This window comes from Solanum tuberosum, unplaced genomic scaffold, assembly GCF_000226075.1.
Source record: "Solanum tuberosum cultivar DM 1-3 516 R44 unplaced genomic scaffold, SolTub_3.0 scf00133, whole genome shotgun sequence".
NCBI lineage: Eukaryota > Viridiplantae > Streptophyta > Magnoliopsida > Solanales > Solanaceae > Solanum > Solanum tuberosum.
This window is the reverse complement of record NW_006239056.1, coordinates 1426059-1447570: the sequence shown is the minus strand read 5'-3', so window position 1 is coordinate 1447570 and position 21512 is coordinate 1426059. Positions and strand designations below refer to the sequence as shown.

The window sequence follows — 21512 nt, the reverse complement described above, 5'->3', positions numbered from 1 at the left end:
CAACTTTTACTATTTTTTTAAACATAACTTGTTATACTTTTAAAAATTTTGTGTCCTCAATTAATGTTTATTGTAATTTTAGTGTATTTTCATACATTTATATTCATATATGTCATATGTGTTCTGCCTTAAAAGTGATGAGTTTAGATCAATCGGTACAATTAGAAAAGAAAAAAATTTGTATCTGCGCCTGTAAATATTTGACGATTTATTAAATATTTAGTGATTTATTTATATAAGAAAACACACTTTAGAATCGTTCTAGCTAGCTCTTTCATTGACTTGCCAAGAAAATAAAAGATTTCTAATCTCCAAAAGCAAACAAGGTGATTGGCTATGTAATTCACTAATAAAAAAATGTCTAAGTCATTTCAAGTTGTTATTTTTTTTGAAGTTGGAGCGTCTCTAACTTATTCCACAACCTCTAGATTGTGTTCTTTTGTCTTTATACTAAAATTGTTGAAACTATCAATCAAATACTAAGTTATGCATTGTTTGGATGGTTCATAGTAGGTATCAAACTATTTCATAATTCATAGACCTATAATTAAGATTGTTCACAGATAAGTTTGAATCAGTTATTAATCAAAGTTAAAATTAAATTGATTTAATTAATTTTTAAATTATTAAAATTAAATATAATATATATTTATCAGTTTGATTGTTATCGATTTTGATTCGATTATTATTATACATAAAAAAATAATTTATTCAAGAAGAAGAAAAACAAAAGACAAGAAGTCATTCAAAAAGAAAAATAGTTAGAATCGTAGCATTATAAATTTGATTTTTTGTTTCAAATAAGTTTTTACTAATTCATGAACACTCCTACCTATAGCACCAATCAATAAATAGCAGTAGAAGACAATTTTATGTGTGACAATATGTGACAATTTTCCCTATTTCAAATGGTGTAAATCCATGAACTTAACTTAATAAGTTCAACTTTTACTATTTTCTTTATACATAACTTGTTCTACTTTTAAATATTATGTGTCCTCATTAATATTTATTGTAAGGGAAAAGGGTCAGATATGCCCCTAAACTATTCGAAAATGTCTAGATATACCCCCGTTTAAAGTTTGACTCACTCGTGCCCTCGCCGTCCAACTTTTCGTCTAGATATGCCCTTATGAGCGTTAAATGCCAAATGGAATTACCACGTCATTTTTACATTACCATGTGACATTTATATTAAAGGGAAAAGGGTCAAATATACCCCTAAACTATTCGAAAAGGTCTAGATATACCCCCCCCCCCCCCCCTTTTAAATAAACTACCCGTTTTCAATAAAAAAATTTAAATTTTTTATTTTTTTTTGGGTAAATCCTGAAAATGAGTAATTGACTAATAAAAAATAGGAAAAATATGAAGAAAAAAAAATAATGCCAAAAATTCGCAAATAAATATAGTAGCCTTAAATTCAACAATTTCAACAATTTTTTAAAATTTTTATTTTTTTCGATAAATCACGAAAATGAGTAATTGAATTTAATAAAAAAATTATGTAAAAATGACTTTATGCTGTAATTTTTAGGTTATTATTTTTCTTATTTTTTATTAATCAATTACTCATTTTCGAGATTTATACGAAAAAATAAAATTTAAAAAATTGTTGAATTTAAGGTTACTATATTTATTTGTGAATTTTTGGCGTTAATTTTATTTTTTTTCCATATTTTTTATTAGTCAATTACTCATTTTCGAGATTTACCGAATTTTTTTTGTTGAAAACGGGTCGGGTAGTTTATTTAAAAGGGGGTATATCTAGACTTTTTCGAATAGTTTAGGGGTATATTTGACCCTTTTCCCTTTAATATAAATGCCACGTGGTAATGTAAAATTGACGTGGCAATTCCATTTGGCATTATACGCCCATAAGGGCATATCTAGACGAAAAGTTGGATGGCGAGGGCACGAGTGAACCAAACTTTAAACAGGGGTATATCTAGTCCTTTTCGAATAGTTTAGGGGCATATTTGACCCTTTTCCCTTATTGTAATTTTTGTGTATTTTCATACATTTATATTCACATATGTCATATGTACTCCGCCTTAAAAATGATGAGTTTAGATCGATCGATACAATTAGTAAAGAAAAAAAAACTACATCTACACCTTTAAATATTTGGCAATTTATTAAATATTTGGTGATTTATTTATATAAGAAAATACACTTTAGAATCGTTCTAGCTAGCTCTTTCATTGACTTGTCAAGAAAATAAAAGATTTCTAATCTCCATAATCAAACAAGGTGCTTGGCTATGTAATTCACTAATAAAAAAAATGTCTTAAGTTATTTCAAGTTGTTATTTTTTTAAAATTTGGAGCGTCTTTAACTTATTCCACAACCTCTAGATTGTGTTCTTTTGACTTTATACTAAAATTGTTGAATCTATCAATCAAATATTAAGTTATGCATTGTTTGGATGGTTCATAGTAGGTATCAAACTATTTCATAATTCATAGACCTAAAACTAAGATAGTTATTAATCAAAGTTAAAATTAAATTGATTTAATTAATTTTTAAATTATTACAATTAAATTAAATTAAATTAAATATATATTTATCAGCTTGGTTGTTATCGATTTTGGTTTGATTATTATTATACATAAAAAAATGATTTATTCAAGAAGAAGAAAAACAAAAGACAAGAAGTCATTCAAAAAGAAAAATAGTTAGAACCGTAGCATTATAGATTTGATTTTTTGTTTCAAATAAGTTTTTACTAAATCATGAACACTCCTAGCAGTAGAAGACAACTTTATGTGTGACAATATGTGAGAACGATTTAGTATAAGTGAACATAAATTAGTTTTGTAATTGGAAAGAAGAAAAAAACCTCGTGTGTTAGTTGCATGTCACGAGTTTAAACATGACACCAAATAAATATTTTAACATTTAAATTTAAATAAATAAAGATTAAAGAGTGGGTCCATTACCTTTGAAATTTTTTGAATTATTAAAATAATTAGTTAAGAGAACAATTTCTTATATATTTAAAGAAGAAGTTTAGGTGCAAAAGGCAAAATATATTTATGAAAAAAAAAAGATTTCTTATAATACCTTATGAATTGAACATAAAAGATAAATAAATACTATAGAGGCAAAAACTGTCAATAATTTTACAAAATCTCCTAGAAGCCAATCAAATCATTTCATATATCCATATGTACTATGTAAATAAAAGATCCTTTTTTAAAAAAAAATATGTGTGTATTAATCTTTTTGCCTCTTGAATTTTTTGAAAATATTGAATATCTTTAAATTAACAACTAGGACTACAAACAATATATATAATTTTTGAAACTTTGGTATTATGTCACCTCCATACTATAGCAAAGGAAAATTGAACACATAGTGGGTCCCAGACCAAAGAAAGATTGTTTCCAACATTTTCATTCCTGTCTTCCTTAATTCATTTAAATGTCCTTTCTCTCTCTATCTCTCTCTCTCTCCTAAATTTTCTAGCAAGATTTTCCATTTTTTGGATACCCAATTGGGAAATATTAACTGGGTTTTTAGCTGGTGGGTTGATTTTAAGATATGCTTCTGATTCATTTGGAGGGTATCTTAATTTGCTTCTTTTTACTGTAAGTTGATGTAAAGTTCAAATCTTTTTCTTTCTTTTTTGCTGATTGTTTAATGTTTATTGGTTTTTTTGAAGTTTTTAATCTTGCTATTAGGATCTTTATGTTGTTTTCATCCTTTTAAAGGATGGTTTTTAAGATTTTATCATGTTGATTTGATTGGAATTTTCCTTTTTGTGTTTGTGAATTTTTAATTTTAGGCTATGGCATTGTAAGTTTGTGATTTCTGTGATGTCTGTGACTTGTTTGAATCATCGGAATTGGGTACAAGTTTGGCTACATAGAGATTAATCTGTGTTTGTTTCGTATAGCCGACCATAACTGGTTTGGGACTGAGGCGTAGTAGTAGTTCTTGTTGTTGGTTCATAGTAGAGTGGCAAGTTCTTAAATCTAGAAGATTTAATTGGAGTACTTTTTTTGATAAATAAAGAAGAATTGTCTTTTTCCTTTTATTCTATTAAGTGACAAACTAATTCTGTCAATCAGTGATTCATGAACAAGTGTTGATATTTGAAAATCCAGCATAGTTTTATCTTTTAAGGTTTTTTAGCTCTTTATGGGAAGCTGTCCATGTGCCCCGTGCTACTTGGGTCAGAACCTAAGCTAGTGATGCTTTCGGCTACTGGACTCTCGCCATCTAGGATGCAGCATTTGGGCTGCTTCACATTTATATGACACAAGTGTTGATATATGAAAATCCAGCATAGTTTTATCTTTTAAGTTTTTTTAGCTCTTTATGGGAGGCTGTCCACGTTCCCCATGCTACTTGGGTCAAAGCCTAAGCTAGTGATCCTTTCGGTTACCGGACTTATGCCATCTAGGGTGTAACATTTGGGCTGCTTCACATTTATATGACTGGGTAGTACAGATGTTTTCTTTTTAACTTTCTCCATGCGTATTGTTTTGCGTCTTTTTTATCTTAATCTATCTGCTCTATCTTAGTCAAGGAAATATTTGTCTTTTTTTTTTGATGAAGGGAAATATTTGTCTTTCTTGTAATGTGAGAATTTTTTTTCTTTTTTTCTTTTTTTTTAGGCGTTTCGGTTATCAAATCCTGATTTATTTCCGTGCTCTTTAATTCATGGATATTAGTATAGAGGTTTGTGCCAAAAGACAGAAATAGTTACTGTAACTGTTCTCCTAATTATCATGGAAAAAAAAAGGAATTGAAGAAGAATATAACTGTTATCCTGTTTGTGGCTGATTGGCATTGTTGTAAGAATACCAAACTGTCATGTTAAAATGTTTTGTTTCCGTCGATTCATTATTTTATGTCATATATATATATCACTGTATTACATTTGTGAATGTATTCTTGTTTCTTAGTGGTTATATTTGTTTTTAGGACAACTTAAACTGTTGAGTTTGTTTGGTTTTGGACAACTTGATTTCCCATAGTTTCTCATAAATGGTTTTACTTTTTCAATTCTACTTTCTGGAATTCTGAATTACTTTTTCATAAGCTGTCTACTGATGCCTATTTAGCATTTGAAACTTAGCCTCTAAAGTACCCTCTCCGACCCATATCTTCATTTTGCAAAATCCGTTTGTTGCAATGCCCATTAATGTAGTAGATCTTTTAGCTCCTTATCGTCGTGGAGGAAAATCAGACTATTTAGGGGCAGCTGGAGAGGTAAAACAGTACTCATTATGGAATTTGTCTATTGAAACCGATTAAGTACCCCCACCACATATCTTCTGCAACTTTTAGTTATAACACAATTTAGAAAAGTTAGAAGGTTTTGGAATAACTCCATACAGAGTGTCAAAAACATATATGGTAATGGTTTTATTGATCATCTTAAGTTCAAATATGATTGTTATTTAACATGAAACTAGTTCAATACTTGGCAATTGGGCAGTTGAAAAGGATGGTTGCCCATTACAAGCATGTGCTAACAATGTGGAAATAAACTTTTTCTTTATTTTTCTAATGAAACTTGAAGACAAGAGAACACACGTGATAAATAATAGTGGTAATAAGGTGCAGAAGGGAGCGTAGTAATGGATGATATGTGACCAGTGAGGAGGTGCACAAAGCTTTTGTAGGTGACGGGAAAGAAAACCATGTGATAATGTTTCATTCATGGTGGGTGGATACTCATGGTGAAATATGGGATGTGGGATGTTCTCCATGCACTTATTATCATTTATAACCATAGGCGGAATCAGGATTTGAAGTTTATGGATGCAAGATTCTAGCCCTTTAAAAGTTATTGTGCTCTAAAGTAATAATTTGTACCTATTAAATGGATTTATTAAGACAAGTACATGAGTTTGGACCAAAGTTACTGGGTTTGGCTGAACTCGTACCTTGGTCTCTTGCTCCTCCCTGTTTATAACACCCAGGTGGTATTTAGAAATTACATCACCAAAAAAAAATCATTTCTAACTCTCACAATTTTTTCTTCAGTATGTTTCTGCTCTATACTTTAAAAGCAAGGACATTCAAAGGTGCATTTTTCTCGTTAACTGGCCAATGCAAAAGTTCATAGAGATAGCTTCTTAAAAAACTACATATTTGGTTATCGAAATAATGCCAACATGAAATCATTAAGCTTTTCTCATAGGCTTGGTTGTCTTCATATGAAAGATTTAGGTTGCTGCATCATACAAATCTTTTTTGTTGAGAGGATGGCTCTATTTTTGTTTGTTTAAGTTGCTCACATTATTTTTCTCGGCTGTTGTAAGTTTGCAGGTTTAAGATCTTCCTGGCATCCAATATAATTTGTGTCAATACTGTGGTGCTCAATCAACAAAGTCAAGTGGAAGCATGGAGAAGCTGGAAAGTGGAAATTCCTCAAGGTTTAATGACAGGGATTCTGTACAATTGCGCCAATTATGTGGTGAAATGCCAGATAATGCAATTTTGATGATCAATCCAGCTGCTTCATTACCAAGCATAAACAGCTCTGGCTCATGTTGCAGTATGCTCTGCTTTCTTTATCTCATACTTTGACATATTAGTTACATTTACCATGCCCCTTAAGCCCTATTCTGTGACCTTTCAGGTGACTTTTCTGTTGATGCAAATTCAGATGTGAGGTTAGTTGTAATTAGTTATATCAATATTCTTCTTAGGTAGAGGGTTAAATAAAGGTGCTAATTGTTCTGGTTTGAATAATGAAAAAGCCAACTTATTTAGACTTGGTTCCCCTTTTGGCTTTATTATCAGGGTGTATGTTGATGAATGTAGTACAGACAGCAGTCAAGAGGATTCTAGTTCTGCTATAGGAAGGGAAGCAGAACAAACGAGAACTGGTAACTCTGAGGAACCCAAAGATAGTAGAAATGAAAGATATGACGATGATGAGGCTGGAACCTCTTGTAATGATGAATTTGATGCCCAGTTCTGGCTTCCCCCGCAACCAGAAGACGACGATGATGATATTGAGGACAGTGTGGCTAATTATGATGACGACGAATGTGTTGATGGCCAGAAATGGGGTAGTACAGCTTCGTTAATCAGCTTTGGTGAAGAAGACTTTGGCAGTTATAAGCTTAAAGAGGAACGACAAAAGGCATTACAAGAAGTAATGAACATGAAGCTTAAGGCCTTTGTTAGTGACCACCTTAAATCTTTTGGTGTTGCCGCTTCGGTGAAAGAAGGTGATAATTGGGTTGATATAATCACTTCCTTGTCATGGGAGGCTGCTTCTTTTGTGAAGCCTGATTCTAGGGAAGGAAAGATGAATCCAGTTGAATATGTGAAGATAAAATGCATTTCAACTGGTTCTCGCAGCCAAAGGTATCACTCTAACCACCATTTCCTCAACTCTGTTGTATTTCTCCATTTCTCATTCATTCACAATTCTAGGCATATTAGATATTAGGTAATGTGTATTCAGCAATTCTCCTTTTTATGTGGTGTTTCCTCTGCCATGCTTTCACTAATGTCCACTATTGCCAATTAAACTCTGTTTTGAAATTCTGAAATTAGAGGATCAAGGGCATTGTAGCAATTTGACTTCGTTTGAACCACAAATTTATTCTGTAATCATGACTTAGTTTGAAAATAACACCTTTTTGAATTGCTTGACACCATTTGTTTGCGAAAAAAGAGTTTGCTTAAGGAGGTTCATGTGGCTAACAGAAGATGTTAGACAGACATTGTATTCCATATCAACTAATCTTACCCAATTTAAGTTAATCTTCCAAGTTTTAGTTAAGGCATTCACGCAAAAGTGGAAGTAAGGACTAACTGTTACAACCATATTGAATGAATGGAGAGAATTGAACTTTAACTAATAATTACAAACGGGTGTTTTGATTTTTATAACTTTCAGGTAACTCTAATAATCCTATTCATTATAGATTGAAACTTGAACCCGCAACTATACAAAATTAGTATAATTATCCTTTGAATTAAAATACTTATCATTGGACAGTCAGATTCAAACGGCAAAAAGATTAGATATCATTCATCTGAATCATGCACAATATTACATTTCAATGATAGACAGTTTAAGTTCTATCCAAAACTTCAACTGAGTATTTTTAGCGTTCTCTTAGACTCAAGTTGGCCTTGTTGACTAAGTGGGATTAGATTTTGAAGTTCAGCACCTCCCAATTAATTATGTTTTGGGACTACGTTTTATTTAACTCTTTCATCAGATTGGATGTGACACATCCAGCGCTCTAACCTATATGCGTTGCTAAAGATGAGATCACAAGTGATTAACATCGTGTCCTAGGTTTTTGAACCATCAGGCCTAAGCCTTGTCAGCACAGTCAAACCTAAAGCTAAAGTCTAAACCAATTAGCTTTTACTTAAGTTTGTAATTCTCTTGAGTGTTTTTTGTATCAGAAGCTCGAAGTTCTTCATTTCTAGTTTCCTTGATTAGGTGAGAAGCCTGAGGTTAGCCTACCTAGGTTCTTTAATACTCCCAATTGAGTTTTCAAGCTGAACTCAACTGGTTTTTAGTTAACTGCATGATCAGTCCAAAGATCAGCCCACCCAGATCTGGGTTAGCCATAATAAAGAAAATTATTAATTAGATACTAAAAAATTATAAAAGAATAAACAAAGAAAGTAAAACTTAGTAAGAATTGGATGGGTTGGGTTATGACCCGCTTTTTAGCCCATTTCAAGCCAAATCATTTCAACTCAACTAACTTTTGGGTGGGTCAATAACGTGTCCATTTTGACCCGCCAAATGCAGCCCAATCCACCCATTTGACACCCCTAGTTTTGTACAAATTGGATACCAGCATGCATTAGGTAATGTAAATACACTGGAGTCGGAAATACATTCATCCAGAGTAGGTTACAATAAAGAAGGAAAGGGAAGAAGCAGATAGGTTGAATATGGACACGATATAGCAGCATCCAAGGGGCATAGGTAAACGTGCTATCCTTCAAGGATCACATGAAGGAGTGAGGGGACATGAGGAGTTCCTGCATGGATGCCAATTTCACTAGTATTTTGTCTGAGTATAGTTACGCCTAAGGCTGGGCACCGGACCGGGTTGTACCGGTACCGTTCCGGTCCGGTAGTATTCGGGACAGAATGGTGGGATACATTGAACCGGTACTCGGAACGGGACGGTATCATGATTTGGTACCGGTATACCTGTACCGGTTCATCCCGATTCCGGTCCGGTCCATGAAATTGGATTGGTTTTTTTAATTTTTGTCATTGTTTTATACTTTTATTAGCATTCCTTTTTGTTTATTTAATTTTTTAAAATTACAAACTTAATTCATCAACTTCAAATAATATAAACCTAAAAACTTTAAAATTTATAAATTTAACAAATTACAAACTTAAGTTATTTAAATTACAAGTTATTAGTTATAAGTTATAACTTATAAACTTCAAAAGATTCAAATCTTGAAAACTGATAACATAAACTCAAAAACTTAAAAAAAAAAACTTTATTAAACCTAACTTACAAACTTATTAGTAAAATTTTTTTTAAAATATTTTAAAAATAAACTTAAGTAAAATTACAAATAAACATTATAAATTTCAAAACTTAAATACTTTATAAACTATTAAACTTAGAAAAATAAAAAACATTCATATTTTCGTAATTCAAAATAACTCAAAAAAATTATTATTTTTTGAAATAGCTATATTTGCCGTTCCGTTTATCCCATCCCGTCCCATTCCGGTCCATTCCGGTTCTATCCCGGTATATAGTGGGATGGGACGGAACCGAGTTTCCATCCTGATAATTCCGGTCCAGTTCATCTTGGTACCGGTCAAAAACCCGTTCAAACCATTCCGGTACCGGTTCATTCCGGTACGGGGCCCAGTCTTAGTTACGCCCATTATTTGGGATGCGTGCGAAGGCAAATGTTAACTTTCTCATCCACAGGACTTCTAGGAAGCAATAGCCTCATTCATCGCTGTAGATCAACTCTTGATTTGATAGCCATGATTAGTTTTGTGTAATCAAACGATCCAAGTTTAATCCCTCTCTAACCTTCTGGATTCTATCAAACTGGGCATCGACCTTAGCTTTTGTTTTACGCCTTGGATTAAGTCATTTTCTTGGCCTTTAGACTGACATAGCCTTTTCCAGTTTGGCTACCTTCTTACCTTTGTGTTCTCTTCTTGTTTGGGTTTTTTCTTTACGTTGTTCTGCTTTGGGCTTCTTGTTTTGATTCTGTTACCTTCTTTTTAGATTATCTGTTGGTTTTTCTTCTACTTTTTTAAATAACTACAAGTCTACAACAACAACAGTTAAAATGATGCATTCATTGATATGATGATAATAATAATGTCACAACTTTAATAAAGATATAAAAACAACAACAACATACCCAGTGTAATCCCACAAGTGGGGTCTATGGAATAACAATATAAAATAAAATAATAAAAGAAAGGAAAATTAGAGTAAAAGATAAAATAAGAGGAGTGTGATAAGATGGCCAAACAAAATAAAAGGAGATCCATGCTGATAGGAACGGACAGATTTGGTGTCTAATCTATGTCTTTGAGTAATTCATTCAATTTTAGTTATTTCGTCAATCACAAAAAGATTGTCTCCTCAGTTGAATGGCCCGAAGAAGTTTGAATTGGGAACCTCTTCTTTACCCACCATTCATTACATTTTGAGTGATAGTTCTTCTTCAAAAGTCATAATTCTTGTAAGGTCTTACACATATCATTTATCGACTAGTATGTTTATAACCCATTTTTTGTTCTTGCAAGTCTTGCAGCTATATCAAACAGTAGCTTTAAGTATAATTCAGGGTCGACTCGGTCTGTAACATGCAGTCTGGTTATAAAATTTACAACTTATGTGCTTGTTCAGACTAAGACTTCGGGATGGATGGACCACTAAATTCTCCAGGCTTACCGGATATCTTTGTGTTTTGTAGTCGGTTTGTCAGAGGCTTGGTCTTTAAAAAGCATGCTGCGCACAAACACATGCCAACCCAGTACGATAAACCTAGGTTGCTGTTGATCGAGGGTGCACTAGGGCTCTCCAGAAAAAGTGAGTTGTCATCATTCGAGGAGTCTGTGCAACAGGTAAACAACAAATCCGTGGGTGTGTCACATTACCATAATGAGCACATTCTTTGACTAGTGATTGTCTGTTTTTGTTTGTTTATGATAACAGGAGAAAGATAGTGTGAAATCTATCCTCGATATGATAGAAAGGTACCAACCAAATGTAGTTTTAGTGGAGAATGCTGTTTCTCGTGACATACAGGAGTCTATTTTAAAGAAAGGAGTCACCTTAGTCTTTGATATGAAACAACATCGCTTGGAGAAAGTTGCACGTTGCACAGGTTCATTGTCTGCTGATATATTGGTTAGCCGAAAGCTCAGGCAGTGTGACTCCTTTCATTTCGAAAAGTTTGCAGAAGAACATTCTGCTTCTGGAGATGCTGGGAAAAAGCCTAGCAAAACATTGATGTTTATTGAGGGCTGTCCTACTCGTCTGGGATGTACAGTGAGTGTATTTGCTTATTGTCTGTTTTCTTCATTGATGTTATCTAATGTGTTACTGATAGTCGGTTCATGCGACAAACTGTTAGGTTGCTCATGAACAATATAAGTTGGAATAAGATTTATCTTTCTCCAGTGCCCTACAAAAAGTATAAGATATTGCATTGTGGACCTTTCAAATCTTCGCTCTGCTGTGCTTATTAGCCATATTATCAAATTCCTTGTTACAGCTATCTTGAGATTGATGACATGGCATAACTTATCAAAAATAAGGATTGATCACATGTCAAATACAAGATAGGCACAGAGCTTGTGTAACCAAAATAATTGGTTTATCATAATAAGCTTGTGTAACTAGAATAATTGGTTATCATCAATGTCTTAAAATAGATTGCTTTTATATGATTAGAGTTCATTTTGAAGGAGGTGGTTATGCACTGATAACCAAGAATTCTGAATTTCACTTTGGAGTTATGACTCTTCGAAAAATTAAAGACAGTTTGTTACATCATTGTATATTTTTATAGCAACACTTTGTCCACATAAACACTCAACAATTGCTGAAGCTGTTACATTTACGAGTCCCCGTTTGATGCCAGACTTTGACTGATGTTTTCCTTTCCTCTATGTCTTGTTGAGTAAAACTCCAAACTATTTCTTAATTTACGAATTTTCAGAAGATTTTGAAATTATAACACTATTTGTGAAGTTTATTTCTTAACTAAGTGATTTTGCTATTGTATATGGAGTTACCTTTTTCTGGTTCTGCCTGTATGACTAACCCATACGAGCATCAATGACAATGATAAATTGCTCAACGAGCAATTGGACAAAATGCTGCTGAATTAGTATATTCACGTCCCATGGATTGTCTACTCGGTGTTTCCTTATCCTCAGTGTTTTAGAAGGCTGTTTTGGGACTCACCTTGTGTCTCAACCCGGGAGGGGCACCGGCAAAACACCTCGAGGATCACATGTGGGGCTTAGTTCTGTGAGGCTTACACCCTAAACACGCCTAACGCCCAATGCTCGGGTGTCCCCCTAACAATTCTTACACAAGTTATATGTCAAATTCCTTGGTCAATACTATTGATCCTCATAATTCCTTAATAAATGAATGATGCTTAGTAGTTTTTTTCATCTATAGAAATAAGAAAATTGAGAGTAACTCAAATAACAGGTCATAGTATTGCTTATTTACTATTTTAGAACGCCGTGAGGATGAATATCACTTAACATTTATGTTTTAAAATACATAGCCGAATGTTACATATTCACTTGTCATTGGTCTTTGTTAAAGAATGACAAAAAGTCCCACATTGGTGGTTAATGAGATGGGTGGACTCCTTATAAGGCTTGGGCAATCCTCCTCCCTTTGAGCTAGCTTTTGGGGTGTGAGTTAGGCCTAAGACCTAATTTAACAGTCTTCATGTTTTTGTCCTATGTCTCAAGATTATCATAATTCATTATTTGAAAATATTTTGCCTTTATTCATGAAGGAGTGATGTTTCAATTATAATAGTAATAGTTGATTGATTATTTCTTTTAAGGAGGTAAATTGCATAGTATAATAGTAATATATTTTGAGAAATTATGATTCTTTTATTGTTTAAAAGTTAAGATTTTAGAGTTGATTTGCATCTTGTAATAGCTTTTGTATCATTGCGTTATTTCCACTTGTACAAAGTTGTTAGAAGTTTTGTTTTCTGAGTTTCTTTAATCATGTTTTAAAATTATTAATGTATTTTTTTAATAATTTTTGTGTTATTGTACTATTTTACTATATTAAAAATTAAAGATCCATGGGGCTTATGCCTCGTCCCGTGCCAAGTAAAATGCTCCGCACGCCCCCGCCATTTAAAACACTGCTTGTCCCTTCTCCACTACATCTGGAGGTATTTAGTTGTTCTCCACTGAATGTTAGTTTTTTGTGCAGATTTTGTTAATGGGATCGAACAGTGATGAATTGAAGAAGATTAAACATGTAGTCAAAGATGCAATCATCGTGGCGTACAATTTAATCCTAGAGACTTCGTTCCTTCTGGATCAAAAAGCAATGTTCTCAACTCTACCTCTTAGCCAGGAGGTGAATCTAACACTTGGTAACGAAACACCATCTGTTAGTGATGGGCAAGGAATTATCTCTAATGCTGAGGAGCATGTCGGTGAAATCAGTTCATCTGGTACAGTTGATATTCCAATATCCAATGGCTTCCATGAAGAAATAAGTCAAAAGTTAGACGCAGAAAGCGAATCTCTACAATATGAGCCATACAACCCAGTCGTTCTCTCTGGATTATCATCTATCTCATCCTCTGTCAGAAGGATTATGGGGAATAAATTTCCTCTCTTCTCCACCTCTCATCAATCCATGTCCTCGTATTTCAGTCTTAACGGAACCACGAAAGATGATCAGGTGCAAGCTGATGATCAAGTTTCTAATGTGCCTGATTTAATACACAGTGATGCAGAACAAAAGACAAGTTTTGATGGCGTGAAGTCCCCTGAAAAGGAGCAACATCATACTCCACTTGTGAGCCAGGTCGAATCTTTGGAATTAGAGGGATCTGGTGAAAAGCTTGAAGACCAAGAACATATGAAGGATAATGTGGCATCATTATTGGATTCTGAGAGTATTTTGGTTCTGATGTCCTGTCGGAATGCTTCAAAAGGGACTATGTGTAAGCATAGTCATTTTTCTCGGATCAAGTTCTATCAAGATTTTGATATTCCCCTTGAAAAGTTTTTGCAGGATAATTTGCTAAACCAGGTGCATATACTCAATTTTCTCCACTTGAAACTCTTTCTTTGCATTAAGGTCCTTTCAGTTAAATTCACCAAATCTATTAGAATGATATCACTCATTTGCAGAGTACATCATTTGATGTGGCTTTACTAATCTAAATGTTTCCGATAGAATTTACTAATCTAAATGTACATTTTTTCGTTGCATCAATTGTGTCTTTTCTCTACCTGGCAACATTTGCTTGTGTTTTAAAGAAGCTCTGTTGTGCAGAAGGAGTGCAAGACGTGTGGTGAATCCCCTGAAGCTCACATTTTTCATTATGTGCATCACAACAAGCTCCTTACGATTCAAGTCCAGTGTCTTCCCATGGACAAGGGCTTGCGAGGTGAACATGAAGGCAAACTTTGGATGTGGAGTCGTTGCTGTAAATGCAAATCCCAGAATGGAAGCTCATTTTCCACTAAAAGAGTGTTAATATCTACTGGCTCCCGTGGGTTTTCTTTTGGAAAATTTTTGGAGCTCAGTTTCTCAAATTCCCCTTTCTTTAGTGGACTGTCTGCATGTGGTCACTCCTTTGATAAGGATTTCCTCTACTTCTTTGGGTATGAACGCGTAGCATAGTTCTATTTTCAGTTCTTGTGAAGTAGTTTGTAATTTTAATACATTTGTATCCAGTGGCTATTACCCATCGGCAGCTGTTCTTTCTGTCCCACTTTTTCCCTTTGACATGGCAACATTACTTTTTGTGTTAATCATCAAAGCTGTTTCCTATGAGTTAAATAGCCATGCTGGGGCATGAGAGGATCTATATGCTCTCCCCTCTCTGAAGATTGGAAACAGCCTCTCAACCTCCAAGAGGTAGGGGTAAGGCCTGCATAGACTCTGCCCTCCCCAGATTCCACTTTGTGGGATTTCACTGGGTATGTTGTTGTTGTTGTTGTTGTTGTTGTGTCTGTCCTCTCTGAAGATATTCATGTCATCTGTAAATGCGTGCAGATTAGGGCGAATGGTTGCAATGTTCAAGTACTCTACTGTTACTACTTATTCCGTGTTTCTTCCTCCCAAGAAGCTGGAATTTAGCAGTTCCATCAAAGGAGAATTTCTTAAGCAGGAGTTCAATGATGTATGTGCTCTTACAAGTGTTCCATTTTGTTTTTATGTACCCATGCTTTTATATATTTGGCTGTACATGTACTCTTCATATTGACCTATGATTTCTTTTGTTGCTTACACCAGGTGTACTTGAAAGGGATTATGATGTTTATTGATGTAGAAAAAGCTCTGAAGGCAGTAGAGTCTCATGTTGGAACAGTGCTAAATCTTCAAGGATCAATTATGAAATTTTCTGAAATTGAAAACATGTTGAAGGAAGAGAGATCTCAGTTTGAGGTTAGTTCCTTTCTGCTACCTTCTAGGACTACTTGTTTGTATGAACCATGTTGGATTGAGGCATTGTTTTAGTGGTATGAGGTATCTAAGAGGGATCTCAGCATGAAGTTAGTTCCTTTTCTGCTACTGTTCTAGGATTACACGTTCCGATAGGATTTAACTTGACCGACCATGGTGGATTTATCTATCATAATTGAGTCACTAAAATTTGGAGACATTATGTTTTTTCTCAACAATGGTGGATTTGTGTGTCATCATTGTGACTCTATGTTCCCCTGGGATGTTTGTCCCATAGCATAATTAGTTTCCTAGCTTCCTCGCAAGAGTTTGTTCACTTTTTTATGTGAACGATTTTGATATTGATGTTGATGCAATGTGTAGGATGTGTTAGGGTACAATAATGTTCATGTATTCTCAAATATGTAAACATGCTAGTAACAACCAGAGGCGAATCCGGGATTTGTAGATAGGGGGGCACCACTAAGAGTGGCCTCAAGGGTAAGACTAGGAGTGGTTAAGGGTAAGGTTAGCAAAGCGCCTTGCTTAGGCCTCCAAAATTTTGAGGCCCCAATAAATTTTAATAGTGAATTTTATTATTTTATTTCACTTTAACCAATATTGAACATTATAATTTAAAAAATTAAAAGAAGAACAATCAACTTTTTATCAAGAATATTTTAGAATTTTGAATAAATAACTCAAACCATCTCGAATATGAGCCCTTAAACCATGCCTTACAAAATCGACGCATTTTCGTTCCGAATCTAGTTTGAGGATATTCATTATCATTAATATCCGGTTGACAAGGCCCTTGTTGAATATAGTGTCTTCTCACTTCATCTCGTATTCTATGGCTAAATTTATCAATGGATATTCTTTCTCCAAGATCCGGTTTAAGTGATTGCAAATCAAACTCATCTATAAAACGCGAAGAATTGTCTCTAAAACTAGCACTTGGTTGAGAAGAATTATGTTTCGTCAAAAATCTATCCATTTCATATCAGAAGAATCAACAACAAATTCTTACAAAAAAAAAATACGCTTGTAAAGAAGAGCTTACCAATGTATGCGAGATAATGGGGGTAGGACTTCAATTATGCAGTGAAGAATACTTGTAAGTTGTAGATTTTCTAGCAGTCTTATATTTTGTTTAGAATTGTGTTAGGGCTTTTATTTGTTTTTAATTTCAATTAAGAAAGGAATGGACCAGATGAGACGGCAAAAAAAGGTGGTTAAGAAAGGGGGCGGGGCCAATGAGGTCGCAAAAACGAGTTTTAACAAAAAAATAATTTTTAAAAAAGGTTAATTGTAAAGAAAAAACTGATTTTAAAGTTAAAAAAAAAAGCCTTTCGCGGGATTCGAACTCGCACGGTCGCTGTTTGAAATGGCAACTTTGACCAGTGCGCCCAGGCAAGTTTTTGTTATATTTTATCAACTATCTATACGTATATATATATATACGGATTTTTTTTAAAAGTTACCGAGTGCACCTGCACCCTCACGGGTGCATGTGGGTCCGCCTCTGGTAACAAGAGTAGTTATGTTGTTGATTTTTTGGTGCAGTCCATTTAGGATATGGAGTCTAGAATTGTCAAATTAATATCGAATTCATAAATAATAAATCAATATATGAATTTTAGAGAAAGAAGCACTTGTTTTGTGCTTTCCCTTCAAGCGCAACTCAAGTACCACATGAGCAATGTGAAGTGCTTGTATTATGCCTTGCTTCAAGGGCAACTCAAGTGTGTCTTAAACAGCAGTTAGCTGAATATTTTGTGTGTTTTCTCATTATACTGCTCTTAGGTTTTTGATTCAGACATTTAAAATAGCTATATCTAAACCTCTTTTTTCTTTGTCTCATATATTTATGTGGACTCAATATCAGGTTGACGTACAAAATGTCATCGAAGATGGGATTCAGGATGTCATGGTATATAAACTTTTAAGTTTGAATAGAATACGACTAGATCTTCTGCTTGAGTCGTGTGTGTGGGATCGTCGTCTTCATTCATTGCTATCTTCTTATTATATGGATGGTGATTCCAAAGCCATTAACCCAAAGCAATCAACACTGCCAGATATTGAGCCTATTAGCCAGAAGGAGCTACTAGGAAAGAACAGTGGTGAAGGAGATGCTAATGGGGCAGAAGCAAATCTGAGAGTAGGTGACGAAGCTTTGGAAGATTGTCATGATCTCAATATTGAGTTCGCTGCAGATTCTTCTGCAGAGGAAAACAATGGGACAGAAGCTATTAAAGAATATTTGAACCATAATTGTGATGTGAAATTGAATTTGGTATCTACCGAAGCAAATGGTTCTCTGATTGTTGAAGCTAGTGTTGGTGGGTTTAGAGAACAAAATGGATCACTGAATTCGTCTGCTTTTACTGAAGTTACTGAGTTATCAACTGCAGCAAAAACAACTGGAAATGGATCATCCATCGAGGATCCTGCAGGGAAATTTGAATGCTTACACTGTGGTGATGAAAATAATCTACAATCCAATCTTCCTTCACCTACGCATTTGCAGTTGGAAAAACCAAGTCTTTCTAGCACTAATGGGAGGAGTGCCAGTGATTCTATGGATCCTCAAAGGAGTAAATCCCTTGCGTCAATATTGTCCAATATTGAGAATGATAAGGGGTGGTGGGCACCATTTCCTGAAATTCGGCATGAATACATGAAGGATCTGCAGAGAGGATACCTGCCAAAATTAGGATCCATCACAACCCATGCTGTAGAAACTACAGCTTATAAACTTGTTATTGATGAGGGTGCAAGGCTGCACATTCCCCTTGGAAATGACAAGTACATTGTGTCTGATTATGAAGATGAATTTTCTAGTATCATCGCTTGCGCTTTAGCATCGCTGAAGGATTTACCAATTGTGGGTGAAGATCTTAGAGATGATGGAAGAAAAGATAGAGGAATTGATGATAAGGCACATGAAAGTTCTCAAGGCATAATGAGATTATTCTCACTGGCTCCTCATTTCTCTTCAAGTAGCTCTTTGGATCTAGAAGGGATCCAGTCTACCCAAGTTTCAGAACAAACACGTTCATCGAGTATGAATGGGTTAGATATGTTAAATTCTTTGGTTTCTTTTTCTACTCTTCATCCTGAAGTCTCTATGGGTTCTGGGAAATTGCCTGGGAAGCGTAAATACTCAGTTATATGTCTCTACGGTAGCGAGTTTTCTCATTTGCGAGGTCGATGTTGCCCATCTGAAGTTGATTATATTGCTTCACTAAGTAGGTGTAGGAAGTGGGATGCTAAAGGTGGGAAAAGTAAATCCTTGTTTGCCAAAACTCTTGACGACCGTTTCATCATCAAGGAAATACAGAGAATCGAATTTGAATCGTTCTTGAAGTTTGGTCCTAATTATTTTGAGTACATGGAACAGTGCTACAAGAAGGGAAATCAGACCTGCCTTGCAAAAGTTCTTGGCATTTATCAGGTTTATTAATTAACTATAAACTTCATTTCTTCCTATTAGCACAGAACTGATTTAAAACTTGCCAACACTGTACACATGCTCTTTTGGACTTTGGTCTCAGTATTTGTATATTGCAGGTCATTGTAAGGCCAACAAAAAGTGGGAAAGAGACGAGGCATGATCTCATGGTGATGGAGAACCTTTCATTTGGAAGAAATATTACTAGGCAGTATGATCTAAAAGGAGCTCTGCATGCTCGATTTAATTCAGCTGGCAGTACTGACGGAGATGTTCTTTTGGACCAAAATTTTGTGAATGACATGAAAATCGCTCCTTTGTATGTTGGCACAAGATCAAAGAGGAACTTGCAACGAGCTGTATGGAATGACTGTGGTTTCCTCAATGTAAGTTTTGCATAAACTCCTACTGATGAATTACCTGTAGCTCATATTAAGTAAATCCTAAGTAGTGCTAAAAAGCATGTGACTTCTTCTTATGATAAGCATGCACTCCTACAATTTATGGCTTAGCTTCTAAACTGGTACATTTTCTGAATAACAGTCGGTCAATGTGATGGACTACTCCTTACTTGTTGGAGTGGATACTCAGCACCGTGAACTTGTTTGTGGCATAATTGACTATCTCAGGCAGTATACATGGGATAAGCAAATTGAGAATTGGGTCAAATCCTCGCTTGTGGTTCCCAAGAATCAGCTTCCTACTGTTCTCTCTCCGAGGGAGTATAAAAAGAGATTTAGAAAGTTTATCGACACACACTTCCTAAGTGTTCCGGAAAATTGGTGCTCTCAAAGACCTTCAAATCCTTGCATACTTTGTAGCACAGCAGGTACTAACGCACCCCCTGAGTCGAAGTCTGAAGATGCCAACTCTAAAGGTCAAGAGGAGCACAGACATGAGTCCTCTGGCACTCAATCAACTGCTCATGGAAACCAAAATGATATTTCTTCCTGAGTTCTTGTTTTTTTTCCTTCCTTCTTGGTGGTTCATTTGTTTTCCTTATATAGTATCTAGTCATTTATTTGTGTACATAGCTGCTCAGACCCCCGTTGTGCAAGCACCTAGATATATATATATATATATACACACACACCCTATCTCATTTCTGCGAGTTTTTATAGCAACTTTATGGGGATGGTTTCATTCTTTTAAGGCCATTTTAGGTTTGAATATATCAAGTCTTGTTTAAAAATTGTAAAAAAGCTCTCCCTGGTGCAGTTAACAGCTGCTCAAGCTTTTATAGTATTTGCTGTAAGATGTTATTCATATAGTGGTATAAATACATTGCTCTCTTTTGCTGAGACCCTAAAGTTTCAATGCTTCCTCTCTTGGGTTATTCCTTCAAGTATTTTGCTTCTCTCACTCTCTTTATATATATATATATGTGTGTGTGTGTGTGTGTTATTTTGGCATGGCAGAAGCAACAAAGTTCAAATAACCTTGTTTGAATGGTCTTGTTTGTTTAGATACCATGTTTGTTTTGATTGTTACTCAAACTTTATTGTATTGTATTGTTTAGATCCGTCGTTGAAGAAAAGTGTCATTTTGTGTAACGATCGACTTGGTGTAATTGCGTTATTACCTTAATATTTTCTTTTCGTTTTGTCTTTACTTATTATTAATAATCTTATTGTATCATTTACCCTACAGTTTCATTTTTGCTTTACATTGTACTCTACTTTTCTCATACGTTGCAAATTATTAATGTACGACATTTTATAACAACGGAGAACGATACTATCCAAATGTTGTTCAATACAGTACAATACAATACAATGTATAATGAAACAATACTTTTTAACAACCATCCAAAAAGAGTGCAAGGAGCATAGGAGAGCCAAAACAAACATTGTAAAAGCACTATGTCTATGAGTATGAGATTACTTAATAGAAAACCTTCATGTAACATAGATAAATCATAACAAGCATCACAAACATATGATTATATGTGTGTATGGATATGTAAATCACAGATGCATACATTGATACATAGAAAATTTTCTAAATTTTATAAGAGAAAAGGAATACATACCTCTTTCTAGTGTATGGCTTTACCTGTTTGATCATGAAATCAACCTTTCCCTTTTTTTTACCTCTCATTGAAAGGTAATTCATTGTAAAGTTGCCTTAATAAGAAATCAAGAATGAAATAACCCAATTTTTGTTTAATATATAAAGTTAAACACAGAAAATAGTTATTATAAAGGGTTGGATTAGAAGAGAGATTTGCTGTTAAAGATGGAAATTGTGTTTTTTTTTTCTCATTGGAAAAAGACTTTCGATTTTCACGGATTTCCTATTATTCAGATTAGTCTCCATTCTTTGCCAACTACTTTATTTTCAAAAATATCTTCCTTAATATATTATTCACCTTCTATTTATTTATTACTTTTCACAAATGTAAACTTTGTCTGAGTGTCTTGAGG

The 21512-nt window shown here is 34.3% G+C and overlaps 1 protein-coding gene across 5 annotated transcripts; it reads left to right on the top strand.

Moving 5' to 3' along the window:
* The first annotated feature begins 3427 nt into the window (after positions 1 to 3427).
* LOC102598631 (putative 1-phosphatidylinositol-3-phosphate 5-kinase FAB1D) lies at positions 3428 to 20396 on the top strand. Of its 5 annotated transcripts, none has more exons than XM_015310381.1 (13): positions 3428 to 3593; positions 6289 to 6517; positions 6602 to 6635; positions 6766 to 7338; positions 10924 to 11074; positions 11166 to 11501; positions 13434 to 14267; positions 14514 to 14845; positions 15240 to 15366; positions 15480 to 15632; positions 17518 to 19089; positions 19206 to 19472; positions 19630 to 20396. In XM_015310381.1, exons 2-13 carry the CDS (start codon positions 6364 to 6366, stop codon positions 20038 to 20040), a joined length of 4944 nt encoding a protein of 1647 aa, XP_015165867.1. In that variant the 5' UTR covers positions 3428 to 3593; positions 6289 to 6363; the 3' UTR covers positions 20041 to 20396. The 5 variants fall into 5 exon arrangements, with proteins under 5 accessions (XP_015165867.1, XP_015165869.1, XP_006351186.1 ...); XM_015310383.1 differs by having other exon boundaries at positions 6282 to 6517; positions 14517 to 14845; XM_006351124.2 differs by having other exon boundaries at positions 6282 to 6517.
* The last annotated feature ends 1116 nt before the right edge of the window (positions 20397 to 21512 follow it).